Source organism: Anas platyrhynchos, chromosome Z, assembly GCF_047663525.1.
Source record: "Anas platyrhynchos isolate ZD024472 breed Pekin duck chromosome Z, IASCAAS_PekinDuck_T2T, whole genome shotgun sequence".
In the NCBI taxonomy this organism is placed as follows: domain Eukaryota; kingdom Metazoa; phylum Chordata; class Aves; order Anseriformes; family Anatidae; genus Anas; species Anas platyrhynchos.
Window position 1 is genome coordinate 67,443,974 of NC_092621.1, and position 18,173 is coordinate 67,462,146.

At 38.8% G+C, this 18,173-nt stretch overlaps 1 protein-coding gene across 4 annotated transcripts in view; it reads left to right on the forward strand.

Annotated features, from left to right (window-relative positions):
* Positions 1 to 18,173, forward strand: part of DTWD2 (DTW domain containing 2) — a 107,009-nt gene that overhangs the window by 18,044 nt on the left and 70,792 nt on the right. For 2 of the 4 annotated variants that reach the window (XM_038171085.2, XM_038171087.2), the window contains exons 2-4: positions 5,231 to 5,329; positions 12,345 to 12,435; positions 17,570 to 17,664. In XM_038171085.2, coding sequence (XP_038027013.1) covers positions 5,231 to 5,329; positions 12,345 to 12,435; positions 17,570 to 17,664 — 285 coding nt within the window. The remainder of the gene's footprint in view (positions 1 to 5,230; positions 5,330 to 12,344; positions 12,436 to 17,569; positions 17,665 to 18,173) is intronic. The other 2 variants (XM_038171086.2, XM_072031716.1) reach the window with 1 other exon arrangement.

The following is an 18,173-nucleotide window of genomic DNA, read 5'->3' on the forward strand; positions in this document are numbered from 1 at the left end:
GTCCTGAACACTTACTTTACTGAATGTTATTTTCTTTGCTGGTGTGTAGGAGCTGGACGTGGTCTATTGCCTCACTTTTTTTTTTTTTTTTTTTTTTCTATCTGTGGCTCAACAGCTTGCTGATGTTGTTATTCAGTAACAGTACAATACATAGTCATGCTGATGAAGACTGAAAGACCTGAGAGCTGCTTGTGCATGGCCCTACAACTATTTTCTTTTAAATATGTATCTGTGCCAGCAAATCATACTGACAATGAATGGGTCAGACCCAAGCTTCATGTGGTGGAGAGTTGAACGGTGGAGAAAAACAGGTGCCTGGGGATGAGGATAAAAAAAGGGCAACTGTAGAGTGATGTTTCCTGGCTGATAGGAATAGTGGTTCTGGGGTTTTCTGAACCAAAAAGCATATCTTCATGCTTAAATAGCTCTTCATGATGGATAGTTTTTTTCCTGTCATGAATCATTTGTTTCCATGATTGTGTGATAAGATGTATAATGGAACTATTCATGAAACAGATGCAAGTAGGTGTTTCCTTTTGAACTTAGTATGTGTTGGTATTGTTTCATGCTTCTCTCAACTGCTTTATTCTTTGTTTAGGTTTTCTGAAGTCCTCTGCCCTGGGCAAAAGTCAAGGAGCATTTCAAATTTGTAAGATGTGAACAGTTTTCAAATTGATTGAGAAATTTCAGTTGAATATAATGGAAAACACATTCTGTGTTTTTGTAGGGAGATTTGTAGCCCGTGTTGCTGAGATTGAAAAACAGAGAAGGAAAGTGGGATGTGTCTTCTCACCACAGTGCTTAGGATTAGGAGAACTGCTGGCAACTGGTTCCAGGGGAAGCACAATGCTTGGAAATAGTGCTGTGATCTTTTTGCTGCTCACAAGTAGTATGTGTGTTGTCTCTGTTGCTGTACCTCTTTTCTCGTCTTTAAATTATCTCTGACCATATCCCATTTCTTTCTCTGGGAGAGAAATCCCCTGCCTGCAGTAGTTTCGGTGATGGAATACTGAAAGGTACTGAAGGTTGGCGTAAAGGCACTTTTTGTGTAAATTATTGTATTGCTTTTTAGGTGCCTCTGTAGTGTATCATGCCTCTTCATTCCTTGTCAAAGCTTGGTGTGTTTGTAGTGTTTTGTGGCAAGAACAGATACTATATTGTGTCGACTTGTAAGAAGTATGAGAAAACTCGTCTGGAAACTAATTTATCAAATACAATGGCAGTGCATATTTAATAGGTTGCTCACATGCTTAAGTTGTATTGGAATTACCCCTTATGATTCATGGTACTATCCTGAAATATAGAATGGTTTCAGCTGGAAGGGATCCTAAAAAACATCCAGTTCCAACCCCACTAGACCGGGTTATTCAAAGTCCCATCCAGCCTGGCCTTGAGCACTTCCAAGGGTGGGGCACCCACAGCTTCTTTCAGCAACCTTGTCTAGTGCCTCACCACCCTCAGAGTGAAGAATTTCTTCCTCATATCTAATCTAAACCTACCCTCTTTCAGTTTAAAGCCATTACCCGTTGTCCTGTCACCACAATTCCTTGTAAAAAATCCCTCCCAGTCTTTTCCGTAGGCCCCTTTTAGATACTGGATGGCTGCTATAATGTCTCGCCAGAGCATTCTCTTCTCCAGGCTGGACAACCCCAACTCTTTCAGCATGTCTTCATAGGAGAGGTACTCCAGCCCTCTGATCATCTCTTTGGCCCTCCTCTGTGTCAGGTCCTGTTATGTTGGGGTCTCAGAGCTGAATGCAGTGCTCCGTGTGGGGTCTCGTTAGAGCAGAGTGGAGAATCACTTCCCTCAACCTCCTGGTCATGCCTCTTTGATGTAGCCCAAGATACGGCTGGCTTTCTGGGCTGCAAGCACATGTTGTTGACTCATGTTGAGCTTCTCATCAAACAACACCCTGAAGCCTTTCTCCTCAGGGCTGCTCTCAATCCATTCTGCCCCCAGCCTGTATTTGTCCTGGGATTGTCCTGGCCCAGGTGCAGGACCTTGCACTTGGCCTTGTGGAACCTCATGAGGTTGAGCCATTAACCACAACTCTTCGAGTGCAACTGTCCAGACAATTCTTATCCTCTGAGTGGTCCATCCATCAAGTCCATGTCTCTCCAATTTGGACACAAGGATGTTGTGTGGGAATCTCTTCTGATACAGCAAGCTAAGCTTACTCTGGTATGTTTTAATGGATCTAAAATGTAGTGCGGTAGTGTCATTTCCTGGAACTAGATGGAACAGTTTTCAAACACACAGTAGAAATATTGGAGGTTCAGATAGATCCAGTCTGATCATGCATCGCTTCTAGGAGGACACCTCTCTGTTTCTGCCAGGCACTCTGGAACAATGGAAGCTGCCATTAATAGGTGTTTTCATGGAGCCATTGTAACACAGAATGCCTCTACCTCATTAGCAGAGGTCATATGTCCTATATATCTGAAAATGATCTCTCACAAAATGTAAAGACATCAAATGACTTATCAGCTCCCTCCTGCTGTAGCGATAGAGCTTTTTTGTGTTATAAGAACTTGTTATAAGAACAAGTATTCCAAATTTCTGATTGGATGAGTTAATTTATTACTGGCTCAAATTGTTTGTAATGCAGTTGCTGTATGTTGGCTGGTAATATAGAAATACATGTTTTTTTCCTGTTGTGCATGATCTTTTCTTTGGGTAGAATACCTTTTTTATATGCATTTTTGTACAGCAAGTTAGCAGAATAATTAGTCTTGTACTCTTTAAATATTTCCAGAACTTACGAAGAGGTTGAGAAGCTGAGGTGGAGAAGTAGTATTTGCATGTCTTTTCCCGTAATGCAAATTGGTTAATCAGCAAATATGATAACCAGCTTTGAAAGCTGTATTTTATTAATACAGACATTAATATATTGGTAACAATACATTTATAATAATAATAAAGTTAAATATATTTGATATAATAAATTAATAGCCCTTTAAGTTATATATTCAAAATTAAAAATATAAACAATTTTTGCTGTGATTTGCAGTAGATGTTTCTCCATATAAGTGAATAATTTTTTTTTCAGGAAACTGGGATATGTTCTATTAAATTAACTGAATAAATCAATACACCTTTTAAAGCAAAACAAACAAAAGACCCAACAACTAAAAACCATACACCTGTTTTATTTCCTTTAACTTTTCATGGGAAACAAAAACTCAGCACTTTGCTTTTTTTTTTTTCTTTTTCCCTTCAGGAAGCTGGTGTTATATGAATTCACCAAGTGGAACAGGAAGTGCTTTGTTGATTGATGCCAGTACTTTCTCCACCACTGTTTCTGATTCTGTGTTTTTTCTTTATGTGGCTGTTGACTTTTATAATGTTTTTAAGAATTATAATTGTTTGTATGCCTGCGAGTTGTGAGTCTTTTGACAGCGGTTGGAGGAACGTAGTGAAGACAGAACAATCTCTGAAGCATGACTTTTCTCAGGAAACACTGTTAAACTAAGGCTTGGAAGTTTTTCTTGGGTAAAGAATGTGCAAAATAAGCACAGAGAAACCTAAACGGTGCTGATGGGAGCAGTGTTTCCATGAGAGCTCTAGCACTTCTCAGAAAGATGGCTTTCTAAGACTCATTCTGAAGAGCAAGTGAAGAGCTTGGTGGGCATGGAGTTAGAAAGATGAAGCTAAAAAACCTGTAAGCTTTGATCACATTTTGCTTCTGATACATTTTTACTTCTTGATTTTTGTCTGTGGGAGTCAGTCTTGAGTAGGCTAGTTTGAACAGTCATGAGGATGGAGTTGCATTAAAGGGTAAGGAAGTTTGGTAGGACCTAAACCCCCATGTGGTAGGACCTAAACCCCTTTGTGTTCCAGCTTGTCCTCAGGTATCACAGGGGCTGGGGGTGGCTGGATTTATATTCTGAGTTTTGCCCAATTTGGTGCTGTATGTCCAGTCACATTAATCACAATCACAGATGTGCAAATAGTGCAATACACTTTCAGTCTAGTAAAACAGTTCCATAGTACCATCCAGTTACCCATCCGTGCAGTGATAGCACAGAGCTTGGCTGTGGTGTCCTCACTCTGCTCCACCCTCCATACTCTATCTCTTACAGTCAGCACACCAAGCTCCCCAAGCTCCCCTCATGTCACCAATACCTAAGGTTGCAGGCGATATTGCCAAAGGGACTATCGTGGAACAGATTACTTGCGTATCTGCCACATCTCACTCTGGAAGTTTCCTCAGTGTTGAACCTTCTCTTAAGATTTGGATGAACGTTTAGCCTCAATAAGTCACCTCCAGCAATTATTCCACAGATAGTAATAGGCAATTTAAAAGTGGAATAATGGAAGCAGGGTAGTCAAAATAACAAAGCACGATGGACATGATTTTCATAATTTAATCTAAGGTGTGGTAGAGATTATCTTTGATTATTTTTGTGCTCCAGAGTAACTAAGCATGAGACTGAAGGACTACTAGTATCGCCTTCACTTAAGAAATACTTACACGTTAGTGTTACAGAGACATCTTGTAGTGGCTTGAAGTCATGCCACATTACCTGCTACAGACTTCTTCTACTGAGAAAATAAGGGCAGCTAATAGTAACCGAAACAGTGGCATTAGATGTATTGGCACATCCTGTTCAATTATAAAGCAAAGGAATACAGAGAACTCCGTCATTTATCTTTTTCAGCATTAAAGTTCACAGTTTCCCTCTTGTACCATAGTTTAAAAGCGTATGTGAGCTTCAATTAACAGAGCAGATCAATAGAGCTCGTATATGTGGAACATCAGCTATAGAGTTTCTAGTTTAAATAAGATTCATATCTATTAGGATCAGGGGATGGGCAAGTTTTCAGAAATCTCAGGTATACTATGAAGACTTAGGCCTAAACTTCACGCTAGCTGTCTTTAATGTACAGTTCAGCTGGTGACCATGGCAGTTTGGCCTCTTGTGCAGGATCCATGCTTTTTATCAGCAAAGATTCTGGGAATACCAGATGCTCCTGCAGGCTGCACTTGCCCTGGATTTCACACGTGGGTGATGGGTTTCGGCTATGTAGAGGACAAAGTAATCAATTATTTCACCTCCACTCAGTGCGCGCGAAAGAGAGTTTCTCATTTAATCAGGGTGGCTTTTTATCCGCCATGAATATTGGCAATTGCATCAGATCACACACTGTATATATGGAGAGTGAAAGCAGAAATACAATGTACCCTGCAACTTCTCTTTAAGATAACATCAAGTCCTGTCTCTTACAGAAGGCTACCCAGACGGAGTTGTTACATTTTGCCCAGGGAAATGCAGAACTGTGCACAAACACATTTTAGAGATAAAACGCAAAAAGTAAAAAGTTGCAGGTAGGTAATCCCAAGCCACTGCTGTTGGCATTGCATATTTTGCTTTAAATTGTGCAGAAGGATTAAGAATAGAAGAATGGTCAGAAATTGAGTTTGTCAAAGGTCCATTATGCCTAGAATGATGCCTCCAACCATGAGCAGATACAGTCTTGAGTATGTACCTCACAGCTAAGGAAGAACAGGGTAAGCATATGTTGCCACTTTTCTCCTTTCTTAAACTGCCTTTAGCTCAGGGGACTTTGAGTTGGATGCAGCTATGTACATTCATTACTGATGTTTGCATATTTCATGGATTTTCATTACAGAAATGCTTCCAGTTTTCCCTGAACCTATGTAAAGTTCCTGTATCCGCAGCATCAGTCAACAAGGAGATTGGAGGCTCTTGGCACAAAGAATTACCTCCCCATGTTTGTTTTTAACCTGGCTTCTTCAGACTTCTTTAATGCTCAGAGTACAAGTTGGGGCTAAACCAGAGGTTCATGTAGTGGCGTAATAATGTTTCACCTTGCTGTGCAGCTAAACATCATCACAGCCATTCTTTCACTCTGCTTCCTCAAATGGAGAGAAAATACTATGGAAGAGGGCTCAAGGTTTGAGATAGGGAGATCACTCTCCAATTATCATCATGGGCAAAACAGATTCAGAGCAGGGAGATTTACAAAATGTATTGCCTATTACTAACAGATTAGGCAGAGAAAACTAAAACTAAGAACGCCTTCCCTCCCCCATCTGCCCTCTTCTGCCCAACCCTGAGTGGCGCTGGGGAACGGACAATGGGGTTGCAGTCAGTCTATAAAACTTTGCCTCCACTGCTCCTTCTCGGTCACTCTCCCCCTGTTCCCTGTGGAGTCCCTTCCAGGGATGCCGTCCTTCCCCAACTGAGCCTGTGTGGGCTTCCTGCAGGCAGCAGCTCTTCAAGCACTGCTCCCACACAGCTCCATCCCACGGGGTCCATCCATCCATCCATGCCCCAGGAGCAAACTGCTCCAGCACGGGTCCCCCACGGGTGGGGGCAACTCCCCCCAGACCCCCTGCTCCACGTGGGCTCCTCTCCACGGGCTGCAGCTCCGGCCTGGGGCCTGCTCCTGCGGGGGCTCTCCATGGGCCGCAGCCTCCTCCAGGCCACATCCACCTGCTCCACCGGGGGCTCCTCCACCCATGGGGGGGCTGCAGCGTGGAGATCTGCTCCATGGGGGACCCATGGGCTGCAGGGGGACAGCCTGCTCCACCAGGGGCCTCTCCCTGCACAGCCCGCAGGGGAACTGCTGCTGCCTGCCTGCAGCACCTCCTGCCCTCCTGCGGCACTCCCCTGGGGGGCTGCAGGGCTGTTGCTCTATTTTCTCACCCCTCTCTCCCAGCTGCTGTTGCCCAGCAGTTCTTTCCCTTCCTTAACTTTGCTCTCCCAGAGGCCCAAGCAATGTCACTCACTGGCTGGACTCCAGCAAGCAGCAGGTCCCTTTTGGACCAGCTGGAGCTGGCTCTGATCTGCCATGGGGCAGCTTCTGGGCTCCACTCACAAAGGACTGTGCAGCCTTGCAGCCCCCTGCTACCAAAACCTTGCCACATTAAACCAATGCATCCATTTAATTCTTTCAGTCTTTCCTAGTAACACTTAAAATCTGATAGGCTGCCATTTTTACAGAACTGTTTCTTATATTTACATAACTATTTCTTATACTGTAACTGTTTATTACTCCTGAATGTCATGCTATTTTAATGGACACCTTAGACCCTGGGTTTTCTATTGTTTTCTTCCAAGTGCATCATTTTGTTTTCATCTATGTTTAACTTAATCCACTTACTCTTTTAAAATCCTTCTGTAACTGTTGTGGTTAAGGTGAAGGATGCAAAATATAGTCTTAAAACCGTTTTTAGTATGTTTGTCCTGTAGCATAAAACTAGCAAAAATATTGTTTGTTCTCAAATTTTATTCAATTTATGGGCTTATGACGCTAAACTTACAACATAACATAATAAAACTCTTGAATATTTTTTCAATGTATATGTGTAATGGACTTGTGTTAGTATAAAACATGTATTAAAACATTAGTACAGAACAAACATATGGTAACTGTGTGGCTTCCCTCCAGACTTTTCAGGTGGATCTTGACCTTGGAACCCTTGGTGTTTTGACCTAAACAGTAGAGAAATCTAATTAGCTTGAAGCAGCTATTTCTGTTTGGCCAGGCATGTTTCTTTGAAAATAGAGTCTGGGGCCTGACCTTGGCAATATGCGTTGTAAGATGAAAATGCTGCCACAATTGTTAGTAGTTCTAGTTCAAAAACATCAGCTTCCTCTTCATTCTAATATTGCAAGCATTGTTCCTGTAACATGTGTTTGGCACACTTAACCTCTTTATATGTTTCCTTAGAAAACCTACAAGTGCTGAGCATAAACATGTAACATCATTTTTCTTTGCTTATGGTGGGCTAAATCCTTGCTTTACCTTTAGTTTTCTGAATGTAGATGTAAGAGTGCACTTAATTGCCTTCCTGGAATGGTGTCTGTGTTCAGAAATACAGTGGACATGTTGTAGGAAGGCAAGAGACCTGATGCGAGTACGGACATCTGTATTTTGTATGAAAACTGTAAAGGGACTCTTGGAAAGAGTTTCAGAATTAGTTTGCTATTTTCCAGGCTGCCACCTCTTCACTTTTAGACTATCTTTTCCCACAAACTAGTAATCACACTAAACCTGACGCTGCAGCAATGCACAGTCCACTGTCTTGAATCAGTTCTGCTGGAAAACAAACAAACAAACAAACAAAAAACGACTAAATGTTATTCTGAATCTGAACATTTCAATTTAGTTGTGAAGAATGAAAGGAAAGCTATGAGTTCTGTGCATGGCTGTCCGTTCAGTATGTGGCTATATATGAAGCACTTCTGCAAGACAGCGTTATTTTACAGTCCCACCAATGTGACTGGTTGCTTTGTCATGAGTTTTTGAACTAGAAATGCTGTATTGAAAAACGGGTAGAAACCTATTGAGTAGCTTTGAGCAATAGTGAAATTGCATACAGGTGAATAGTACTATAAAAATCGTCCTCCTTCAAATCCTACTCCCAACCCCGAGGCTTTTCCATAATATTTTGAATACTGCTGTTCTTGCCTGGAGTCTGGTGTAGATTGCTTTCATTTCCAGAAATGGATGAAAACTTAGGGTCATTAAATAAGTTCCCTGGTGCTGCCCCTACTCTTCTTTTACAGCAACATATGTAGGGCAAGTCTGTACCAAAAACTTTAAACAAAAGAAAAATACAAAAAGCCTTTTCTTTCTAGGTGACTTTTCTCAGAGTAAAAGCAGCCTTTGTGGCTGTGGAACAGGACGTCTCTTGTTTGGAAGTGTTTCCTATCTGACTGCTCTAGTCTCATAATGTAGGTTTCATGTAGGGATAAAGTTTTTTGTCTCAGCACAATAACCATTAGGTATCAAAGTGAAAGTACAAAAATAAGTCCTTGTGCCCCCAGGATGGGGTTGTAAAAGTACCTATTCAACATAATTAGGTACCTAATTGGGTTATTAAAGTTAAGTAATGTATATACATATGTAAGTAATTAAATTATATTGGAAAGTATTCTATTTGTAATAATGTGTGCTCTGCTCTCTACAAATCAAATTATAGGTAGAATTGATTCTGTGACAATTTAAAAATACTTGCTTTTTAGGTAATTTCCTTTACTTTTTATGTAACATTAACAAAGCCTAAAAAGCTACCTATGAAAAATATAAGCCAGTGTGGAAAATACAAAAAACATATACAAAAGTGAGACTTAAAAATAAGTAAATTGTATCTGGCCAACTTTGTTATAGTAAACACCCCGAGGTCAGAAATCATCAGAAACTGTTTCCGTCTGCTTATAAAAGCTAGTGAACAATGCAGCTCTTTGAATCGAAGTCACCAGTTGACTGTTTTGGAATAGCTTTATGTAGTAGATTTTCATGCCTTAATCTCTCCTTAGTAGAAAATGCAATCATGGGGAGAACTTTAACAATTTCTCTTGTTAATGAAACCAGCCATGTAATAATGGGAAGAAACTAAGGAATCAGAGTGCAAAACTTGAGTTCCCAGTAAATTTGTTGATCAAAAATAGGATGAGCTTCTATTTAACACTTTGGGCTCAGGCAAGAAACAGCCAGTGGGAGTATTTGATGGTTCCAGGTTGTAAGGAAACTGTTTTCAGAAATTTTTGTTTAAATCAGTTACACGTGAAGAGAAAAAAAATGGAAAAAAAAAGACCGTGTTACAGCACTGGAAAAAAAAAGAAAAAAAGAAGTGTTATAGCTTTGGAGAACTGATAAGAGATTCATCAGACCTGGAAGTGAGGCTGGTTTTGGTAGGTTCACAGTGAAGGGCCTCGTTACACCCCACTGAATATCGAAGTTAATGAATGCTTAATTTTAGGCTCAAGGCCTGTAAATAATGGAACAGAATATACTGTATTTATGGAGGAGTAGCAACAGAAAAATGTCAGCACTAAAAGGCGTTGAAGAAAGAAAAAAGGCACTGGAGCATTATTTCTGGAGTGCATGAGAATAATTTCCGTTTTGTCAATTTTTTGGCCATGAGATTTTTAGTCTAAATGTTTTAAAATACTTGTTCCAGTTCTTGTTTTGAAGAGTACCAATTCCTTCCCCTGCCCCCAGACTGGATTTAGATTGTTGTTAGCTAACCTTTAACTGCGTACCCCGTGGAGAAGGGAAATAATCTCTGTGTCGCAGTAGTTAGGGCTAGAAGTAGGGGGCTTAAATTAACACAACCTGCAAGCTGTTAAAGAGCAATTTATCCACTGTTATTGCCTTTTTATAGTGCTGCCATTTGCTGGTAAGAACTAATGTTTTGTTTTAAGATTGACTAGGGAACAGTTACGCTGGTTTAGATCACCAAAACATTTAGTGAGCTTGACTGGGTGCGTGCTCTCATGAACAAGCATTACAGTGTCTGTCAGTGGGGCTGGACACAAACTTGGTCAGGGCCTAACCTGAGAACTTCAGTAAATCACATCTGCGGCAGTGTTTGATTACTGTGTCTCATGAATGATCAACATACAAGCTTACTTTATTTTATTAATCATGGAGAGCTTTGTTAGCAGACACTGTATGATTTTAGGTGGTGAATACTGGTTCACTATTGCTTCAGAGTTCAGGAAATCCATCATTTTTTAAGTAACTAAATGATATACACTAGTAGCTGTTGTGCATCTGTGTGTGTGCATAACAACTTCAATTACTCCTTCTTCATCTTTAAGCTTAATTCTTTGCTTCTGTTTATTCTTGGCCACCCAGCATATTAGTTTAATGCCAAGTAATATTTAGGTTAATTTATGTGTTCTTATGGTTCCACTAGTAATTGTAACAGCTGCAGTGCAACAACAACAAAAAAATCAAATATTTTTTGTTTTCTTTTTTTTTCAGGCTTTAATTATCCTGATAAGTTTTCTTTTTTCTTGTCTACTATATATTTCTGCATAGATGGAATTATAAAAAATGAACCTGGTTATAAATATAGTATGTTTGGAGTTTCCTGTGTATATACTTTTAAAATACTCTATTAGAAATAGTCTATCAATTATAATTATTATATATTCTATTCTAGTATTGTTGAAACACTAAGTTGGTATGAAATGCAGTAACAGATTTGTAAAACTGGAGTATGGTTGCTCCTCTTGAAGATGATGAAAAGGTTTTTATAGTGTTTTAGTCCTAACCAAATCACAGGAGGGGTTTGAACACTTCTCAAAACTATCTGAATGAAAACCTTGCCTTCTTGTACATGTATTTTTAGAAGCAGTAGAAATCTCAGAACAGAAGTTTATCACAGAATTGTCCAGGTTGGAAGAAACCTCAAGATCATCGAGTCCAACCTCTGACCTAACACTAACAAGTCCTCCACTAAATGATATTGTTAAGTTCAACATCTAAATGTCTTTTAAAGACCTCCAGGGACGGTGACTCCACCACTTCCCTGGGCAGCCCATTCCAGTGCCTAACAACCCTTTCAGTAAAGAAGTTCTTCCCAACATCCAACCTAAAACTCCCCTGGCGCAACTTAAGCCCATTCCCCCTCGTCCTGTCACCAGGCACATGGGAGAACAGGCCAACCCCCACCTCACTACAGCCTCCTTTGAGGTATCTGTAGAGAGCGATAAGGTCACCCCTGAGCCTCCTCTTCTCCAGGCTGAACAAGCCCAGCTCCCTCAGCCGCTCCTCGTAGGACTTGTTCTCCAGGCCCCTCACCAGCTTCGTCGCCCTTCTTTGGACCCGCTCAAGCACCTCGATGTCCTTCTTGTAGCGAGGGGCCCAAAATTGAACACAGTACTTTCGTATGCAAGCCAGGATGCTGTTGGCCTTCTCGACCACCTGAGCACCCTGCTGGCTCATATTCAGCCGACTATCAACCAATACTCCCAGGTCCTTCTCTGCCTGGCAGCTCTCCAACCACTCATCTCCCAGCCTGTAGCTCTGCTTGGGGTTATTGCACCCCAGGTGCAGGACCCAGCACTTGGCCTTGTGGAACTTCATACCATTGACCTCAGCCCATTGGTCCAGCCTATCCAGATCCTCCTGCAGAGCCTTCCTACCCTAATATAATATATAATTATATTATATTATATTATATTATATTATATTATATTATATTATATTATATTATATTATATTATATTATATTATATTATATTATATTATATTATATTATATTATATTATATTATATTATATTATATTATATTATATTATATTATATTATATTATATTATATTATATTATATTATATTATATTATATATTATTAATAATTAATACTATATTATATTAGGGTAGGACTATAACATATTAGGGTAGAGTATACCTACCCTAATTGTAGTGTATGACAGTGTATTTTAGTACACTGTCATAAGGAGGAGTTCTTAGTGTGCCTTTTTGGATACAGTATATATTTGTACAATATATTAATGCCATCTGACATAAATTGCTGATTAATTTTACTGTTTTCCTGCTCCCTTTTGTCTTGTAGCCGTCCTCAGAAGGTGTGTTTGTGTCCATTCCTGCCCATACATCCTCTAAAAGTCTCCACCTGCTTGTATATAATTCAGCATCCAGCAGAGGTGAGTAAGGCTCTTGTAATTTTTAAGAGTTCGTCTAGAATCTTAATGAAGCAAATGGCATACAAGAGAAAACAACCATGTTTTTAACATGATATAATGATTTTGCCTTTTAAACCAGATAATTGAAATGTCACTTCATCTGAATTATTGTGTCTTCTGAAATCACAACTGACTTCTGCAGTTTTCTTACACACAAGACATCTTTTCTAATTTGAATAGGCATACTAGAATTGGACCTTGCCTTGGCTTGGCACAAACTGTTCCAAGAGTGAGTATTGATACAGTATGGCACAGGGGCACTTGTAATCAAGAGGAAGGAATATGCTTTATTTATATCTGTTCTCTTTCATTGCTGTTAGTCTTCTGTTATAAAAATATAAATTATGCAATGCATCTTAGTGGTGACCTTAAGTATTTAGCCAATGGAAAACTGTGGGTTAGCTTCAAAACATCAGGTGTGTGTGTGTGTGTGTGTGTGTGTGTGTGTGATTTAGAAGAGTGCATGAGAGAACCACCAAAGCAGCAACTTTCTTTGAAGTTTGAATTGTTTTTTGCTTAAGGTACTTTTGCTTTTCAAAGATCCTAGGTGGTGGTATAGTGTGTCCTATATTGGACATGGTACAGGGCATTCTATGTTTTTGCCTGTTCTGTGCCTTCAAATATTGAACAGACCCTTAATTTTTGGTTTAACTAATAGGGAAATTTATGTTGGTGTTTTCTTGTCTGTTAACAATGGAGTATGATGGTGGATCACAAGTATTTTAGAAGCTGAACTGCAGTTACAGGGATCTGGATAGGCAGTGTGTTTACAAATTAGACTGTGTCATTCAGAACCTGTATTCTTCTGATCCAGCTGTTTACTTACAGTAGCTCAATCTGCAGGCAGAGTCTTTGCCTGAAGCAACTTCAGCAGAATATAAATGACCAAATTAGAGAAAAGTGTCTAGAGAAACAAAACAGAAGTCATGATGTGTTTGGTCCCCAAACAGGAAAGCTGTGATTTTTAATTGGCTACTTACAGTGAAAATACTGTTTTTGTGTTACTTCTTTTCTCAAAAGTTCTTAATTTTACATTAAGTCACTTGCTGGAAAAAAAGTTTCAAAATGTGCCAGAGAACTTTGAACTGGCATTTGATTTGTGCTGAATTTCTTATTCATGGTGGAAGGTATTTGAAAAAGTTTGCACATTCTCTTTAGATTCCATGCACTATTTCCGTGTCCTTCTGAACAGCAGTCTACACTTTTTATTTATCAGCTATCACAACAGTTGTCCACTAAAATGGGATGCAACTTTTGTTATATGGTATATGTAACTATTGGTATATGTTAATGGTGACAACTGATCCAGGCAATGTGATCCAAGTTATGATAATTCATATGATAAACTAGTAGTGGAGGACCACTTTAAGTGAAGACAATCTATCTTAGAGGAAAAAAATAACTATCTGACTATACAAGGGAACTTGGCTTATCGGAGATGAATACAAAGAAAGACTGAGAAGCTAAGAGCATGGTATATAAAGACCGTTGGAAATGTTTTAGATGATTACAGGTGATTCTTTTGATCTCAGAACGGCAGAGGCATGATTGCCAAAGGATAGGTTCGCTTTGCTGTAGCTGTCTACTCAAAATGCAAAAAGTCTTGAAGACTTTTTGCAGATTTAGTATCAGTACAGATTTAGTATCAGTAGCTTATCCTTGAGTTTGCCTTATCATTACAGTTCCTTTTGAAATGGACTGTGGGGTATATCTCATTAAACTAACCAGACAGGCAATGTATTTCTCCTACTGCACATCAGTGCTGACTTGACTTTCATTCTCCACGTGCTTCATTATTTATTGGCTTTGGAAGTCTGCAGTGCAGCGAAGTAAACCACCAGCTGTGACCAAATGACTATTTAGATTTGTATTCAGGCAAGATGGTAATGGAGGAAGGTGGAAGCAGCATTTCCTGTGCTCTTTGATTATGTGTGATTATTTGTGACTGTGACTCTAGTCCTTACAATTCAGAGGGCATTCTGCCAGATACACATGTGAGGTGCTTCAGAAGAGAGAGGAACCTCTCCATGCACAGTAGTAAGGATTCTCTAAGATCCCAGGTTAGGAAACCTGTCATCCAACTTCCACCTTTGCATAGGTCAATTAATTTTTGAAGGAATTTTAAGAGAATATAGTATTTCACATCAAGGGGTAAATACTTGTTTTCTGAATAGTGTTAGTGTACCATTGTTTATAATGAGAGTAATTTAAAAACAAAGTAGATACAAACCCACTATCCTAACTAGCAGGAGTAGTGGAAATGTGAAGAACTTATTTGCATAGCATAATTTCTACTTCTCTTCCTTCTTTGCACATATTTATTTAAATAAATAAATAAAACCATTTTCTCATCTTTCTTCTCTCATGCCTACACTTATGGATCTGATGGTCAGTGGCATAGGCAGGTGTACAAACTCGTGTGCACGTTTTTCTTACCTTTGTCTTTTATTGTCCTTGGAGTGACCTCCAGCAGAGCCTAGGCCATTTTGTACTTTTCCAAACCTGGGTGTAACTCAGGACAGAAGCCTTAAATCACAGCAGAGAGTATCTGTGTAGATTGATTTGTTTCTCTGCCTTCCTTCTTTGCAGAAGCATAAGAATTTTCATTGCTAAGAAAACTTTCATTATAAAGAAAACTTGTGTGTATTTAATGAATTTATGTACTGATCTCATGCTAGTAATTAGCTTTTACTTGCTCATTTTAATATTTGTTTTGTAGAATAGTCTTTATTGAACAGCAAAAATCAAATATAATTTGCTATTTGTCTTAGCAATTCTTGGAAAAAAAGGGAGGAATTATATCTGTGAGCTTTAATAAACATTTGTATTTGTTAGAACAGTCTGTTCACTGTAGAAGGACAATGCTATGTTAACAAAATATACCATGGATTCCATTAAAGTAAAAGAAAAAAACAAACAATAAAAAACAACCTGAAAGCCAATCAACTCCTCCAATCCTATTTCTACTTCTGTACTTCAATAGTCTAATAATGAATAAGCAAAGAATTGCAAATCACTATTGGGACACTAAGAAGAACAAAGTTGAGAGTAACTGTCCACTTTCAAACCAGAAAATGGAAACTAAGTGATATGGTAATGAGCTTTATATAAACTATTTAAATAGAGACATTTTTAAGAAGAAAATTCTAAACAAATGAAACCTATTCTAATGGTAGTTTTCCTTAACCATTTTTAAGCTTCTGTTCACAAACAATTACTTTCAGCTTTGAATTTTATATTTTATCTTTTTGTAAACATAGATTGTTTTTTAGATTGGAAAGCTCCAACTTTTTCTCTGCTAGTAAGAAAATGTGTTTATTTGATAGAAAGGTAATTCTGAAATAATGATATGACACTGGTTGGAATGGTTGAATGACTTTTCCTTGACTGATGATAGCTTCTTTTATTTTGGTTATCAGAGACAAAAAATTGATTTTCTTCCAGTTCCTTTATTGCCATTTTTTACATTCTTATGAAGAGAGTCTTCTGACTGGTGAATTGGAGTGTTATTTGATTATGATGAAATAAGGACAAATAATCCTGTACTACAATGATGGCTTGTTTAGCTTTGCAGAGATAGATGGAATGAATGGTAGATTGAAGGATATTTCTGCCTCCCTTTGCTAGCTCTTCATTCACCAGGTACTTTGATCTTCATCTATCCCTAGGACACATCATTCTGCTGCTGCAGTGCATAGTAGTGGTGTGTGTAGCAGGACTACTTCAGATCCCTGATGTTTTATTTATACTTTAGTGAATCAGTAGGTATGGAACTGAAGAAGCAAAATTAATAAAGGTTTTAGGCAACAGTGATAAAGGTTCTCACAGAACTAATTTAACAGCAGTCTGGTAGGCAATGAGAGCTGTAGGCAGCAGCACATTGATACTTGAGGAAGGTAACAGCCACCTGGAGAGAACTGAGAGAGCTAATCAAGGCCTTACTTGTTCACAAATACTGAATTGTTGATATATGACTTATAAGTAAAAAGATGCCTCCCCCCCTGGAGGTTTTACGTTAATTAATCTTGTGGTTTAGGGGCTGATCTTTGGGTTTTCATTGGCAGAATCCTAAGACATTGAAACTGAGAATACTGTAAGAACTAATTTTTTATTGGGTTTCAGACTCTCATAATCATAGCTCAACCTGTAGCGTCTTGACTCCTGCTAAATTCAACTAATGTCCATCCTTTGTTCCTCATGTGATTAAAAAGACTGAAACCACTTTCATCTCAGGGTTTTCAGTGTTGGTTTTTTCTTTTCATCAAATGCAATATAAACCCACACTCCCTCTATTTTGCCTGGAAACCAAAACTGACATTTTCTCTGTACTCTTTAACATTTACTCATGAGATCCTAAATATTCAAAGTCAATTTACAGTACTGTCTAGATAGATATTAGTATGTTCCCAGCTGTGTTACGTAAAGTACAGAAACAAATACTTTCTTCTTCCTCTGTTTTCTGAAGCAGGTGTCCTCTAGTCCAACACAGCTCTCTTGCATGCTCTTTGAGATCTGCAGAGCCCCTGGCTCCCTTACAGTCACGGTAGTCTTCTCTGCATGTGCTGCAAAGATGTAGGCAGATGCCTAGTCTGCACAGCCTGAGTGGCACAAGGTAGAGCACTTCTGGCAGCATTGGCACTGTTCTGCTGGTTACTGTGAAGTGACCATGGGGTGCAGATAAATGTATTGCACATTGTTTTGACACACCCAGTGCTCCTATTTTTAGCACCCACTTGTGAAAATCAAGCCCTCCTGTTATTTTCCAATATGGAGACATTCTATTATGTTAATGCTAACATTTTTTCCCCTACTTATTACTATTCAGTGAATTGTTGTTGTTAATTTTAATACTGATAACCCAGGTGAAACTTTTGCTAACGATGATGAGTTAGGACAATGTTGAGTTTAATATTATCAAAACAATATGGTTTGAATGTATCTGAATTGGGTATTTTTTGTGTAGGTCCTTTTCTATTAGCTGGTAAGATTGTTCTGTGTCTGTAGTCAAAATAACTTGAAAGTAAATTGAAACATTAATAATTCACAGAAGCCCTCCTTGATTTTTTATCAAAAGTAATTTTTTTTTTTTTTACAGGAAAGTCGAGTGTTAAGGACAGTACCTTTGCTAGCAGCTTGTCTTCCTCCAGAGAAATGTAAAATTTTGATTGGTCGACGTTTTAGTGAAGACAGGTGAGCAGGATTGATTATGCACATCTCTGAGTGTCTGTAAATTGTGGAGGTATTTCTTTCAGTATCTTTATTAATAGCAAGCATAATTCTTCATAGTTCTTAATTTTCATTTCTAGTGTGCACATTCCTTTCTGATATAAGCTTCTGATTTCCAGAAAAGATTTATTTGGTATGACCGTCTGAAATGTTTGATATGTCTTCCTCTAGTTTGTAGCTTCTACTCTCAATTTTTAGCAAGATGCTATAGCACAATGTTTTCTCTCTCATAATGGTCTGGTTTCTTTCCTTATTTTCAATTTTCCACTTTATTTGCTACAATATCACCAGTATTTCAAGTAGGAAGATGGTCCATTCTGTCTTTGCATTGGTAGTAAATGACAAGGCATCAAGTTTTTCAGGTCACTTTTTGCAGCTGTGGTGCTCTTCAAAAGTTCCAGTGGTTACTCTGCAACTCTTAGGATATCTTTTTACAATTCTTTTCTGACCCGGTACTTAGTTTGTCTTGCTGT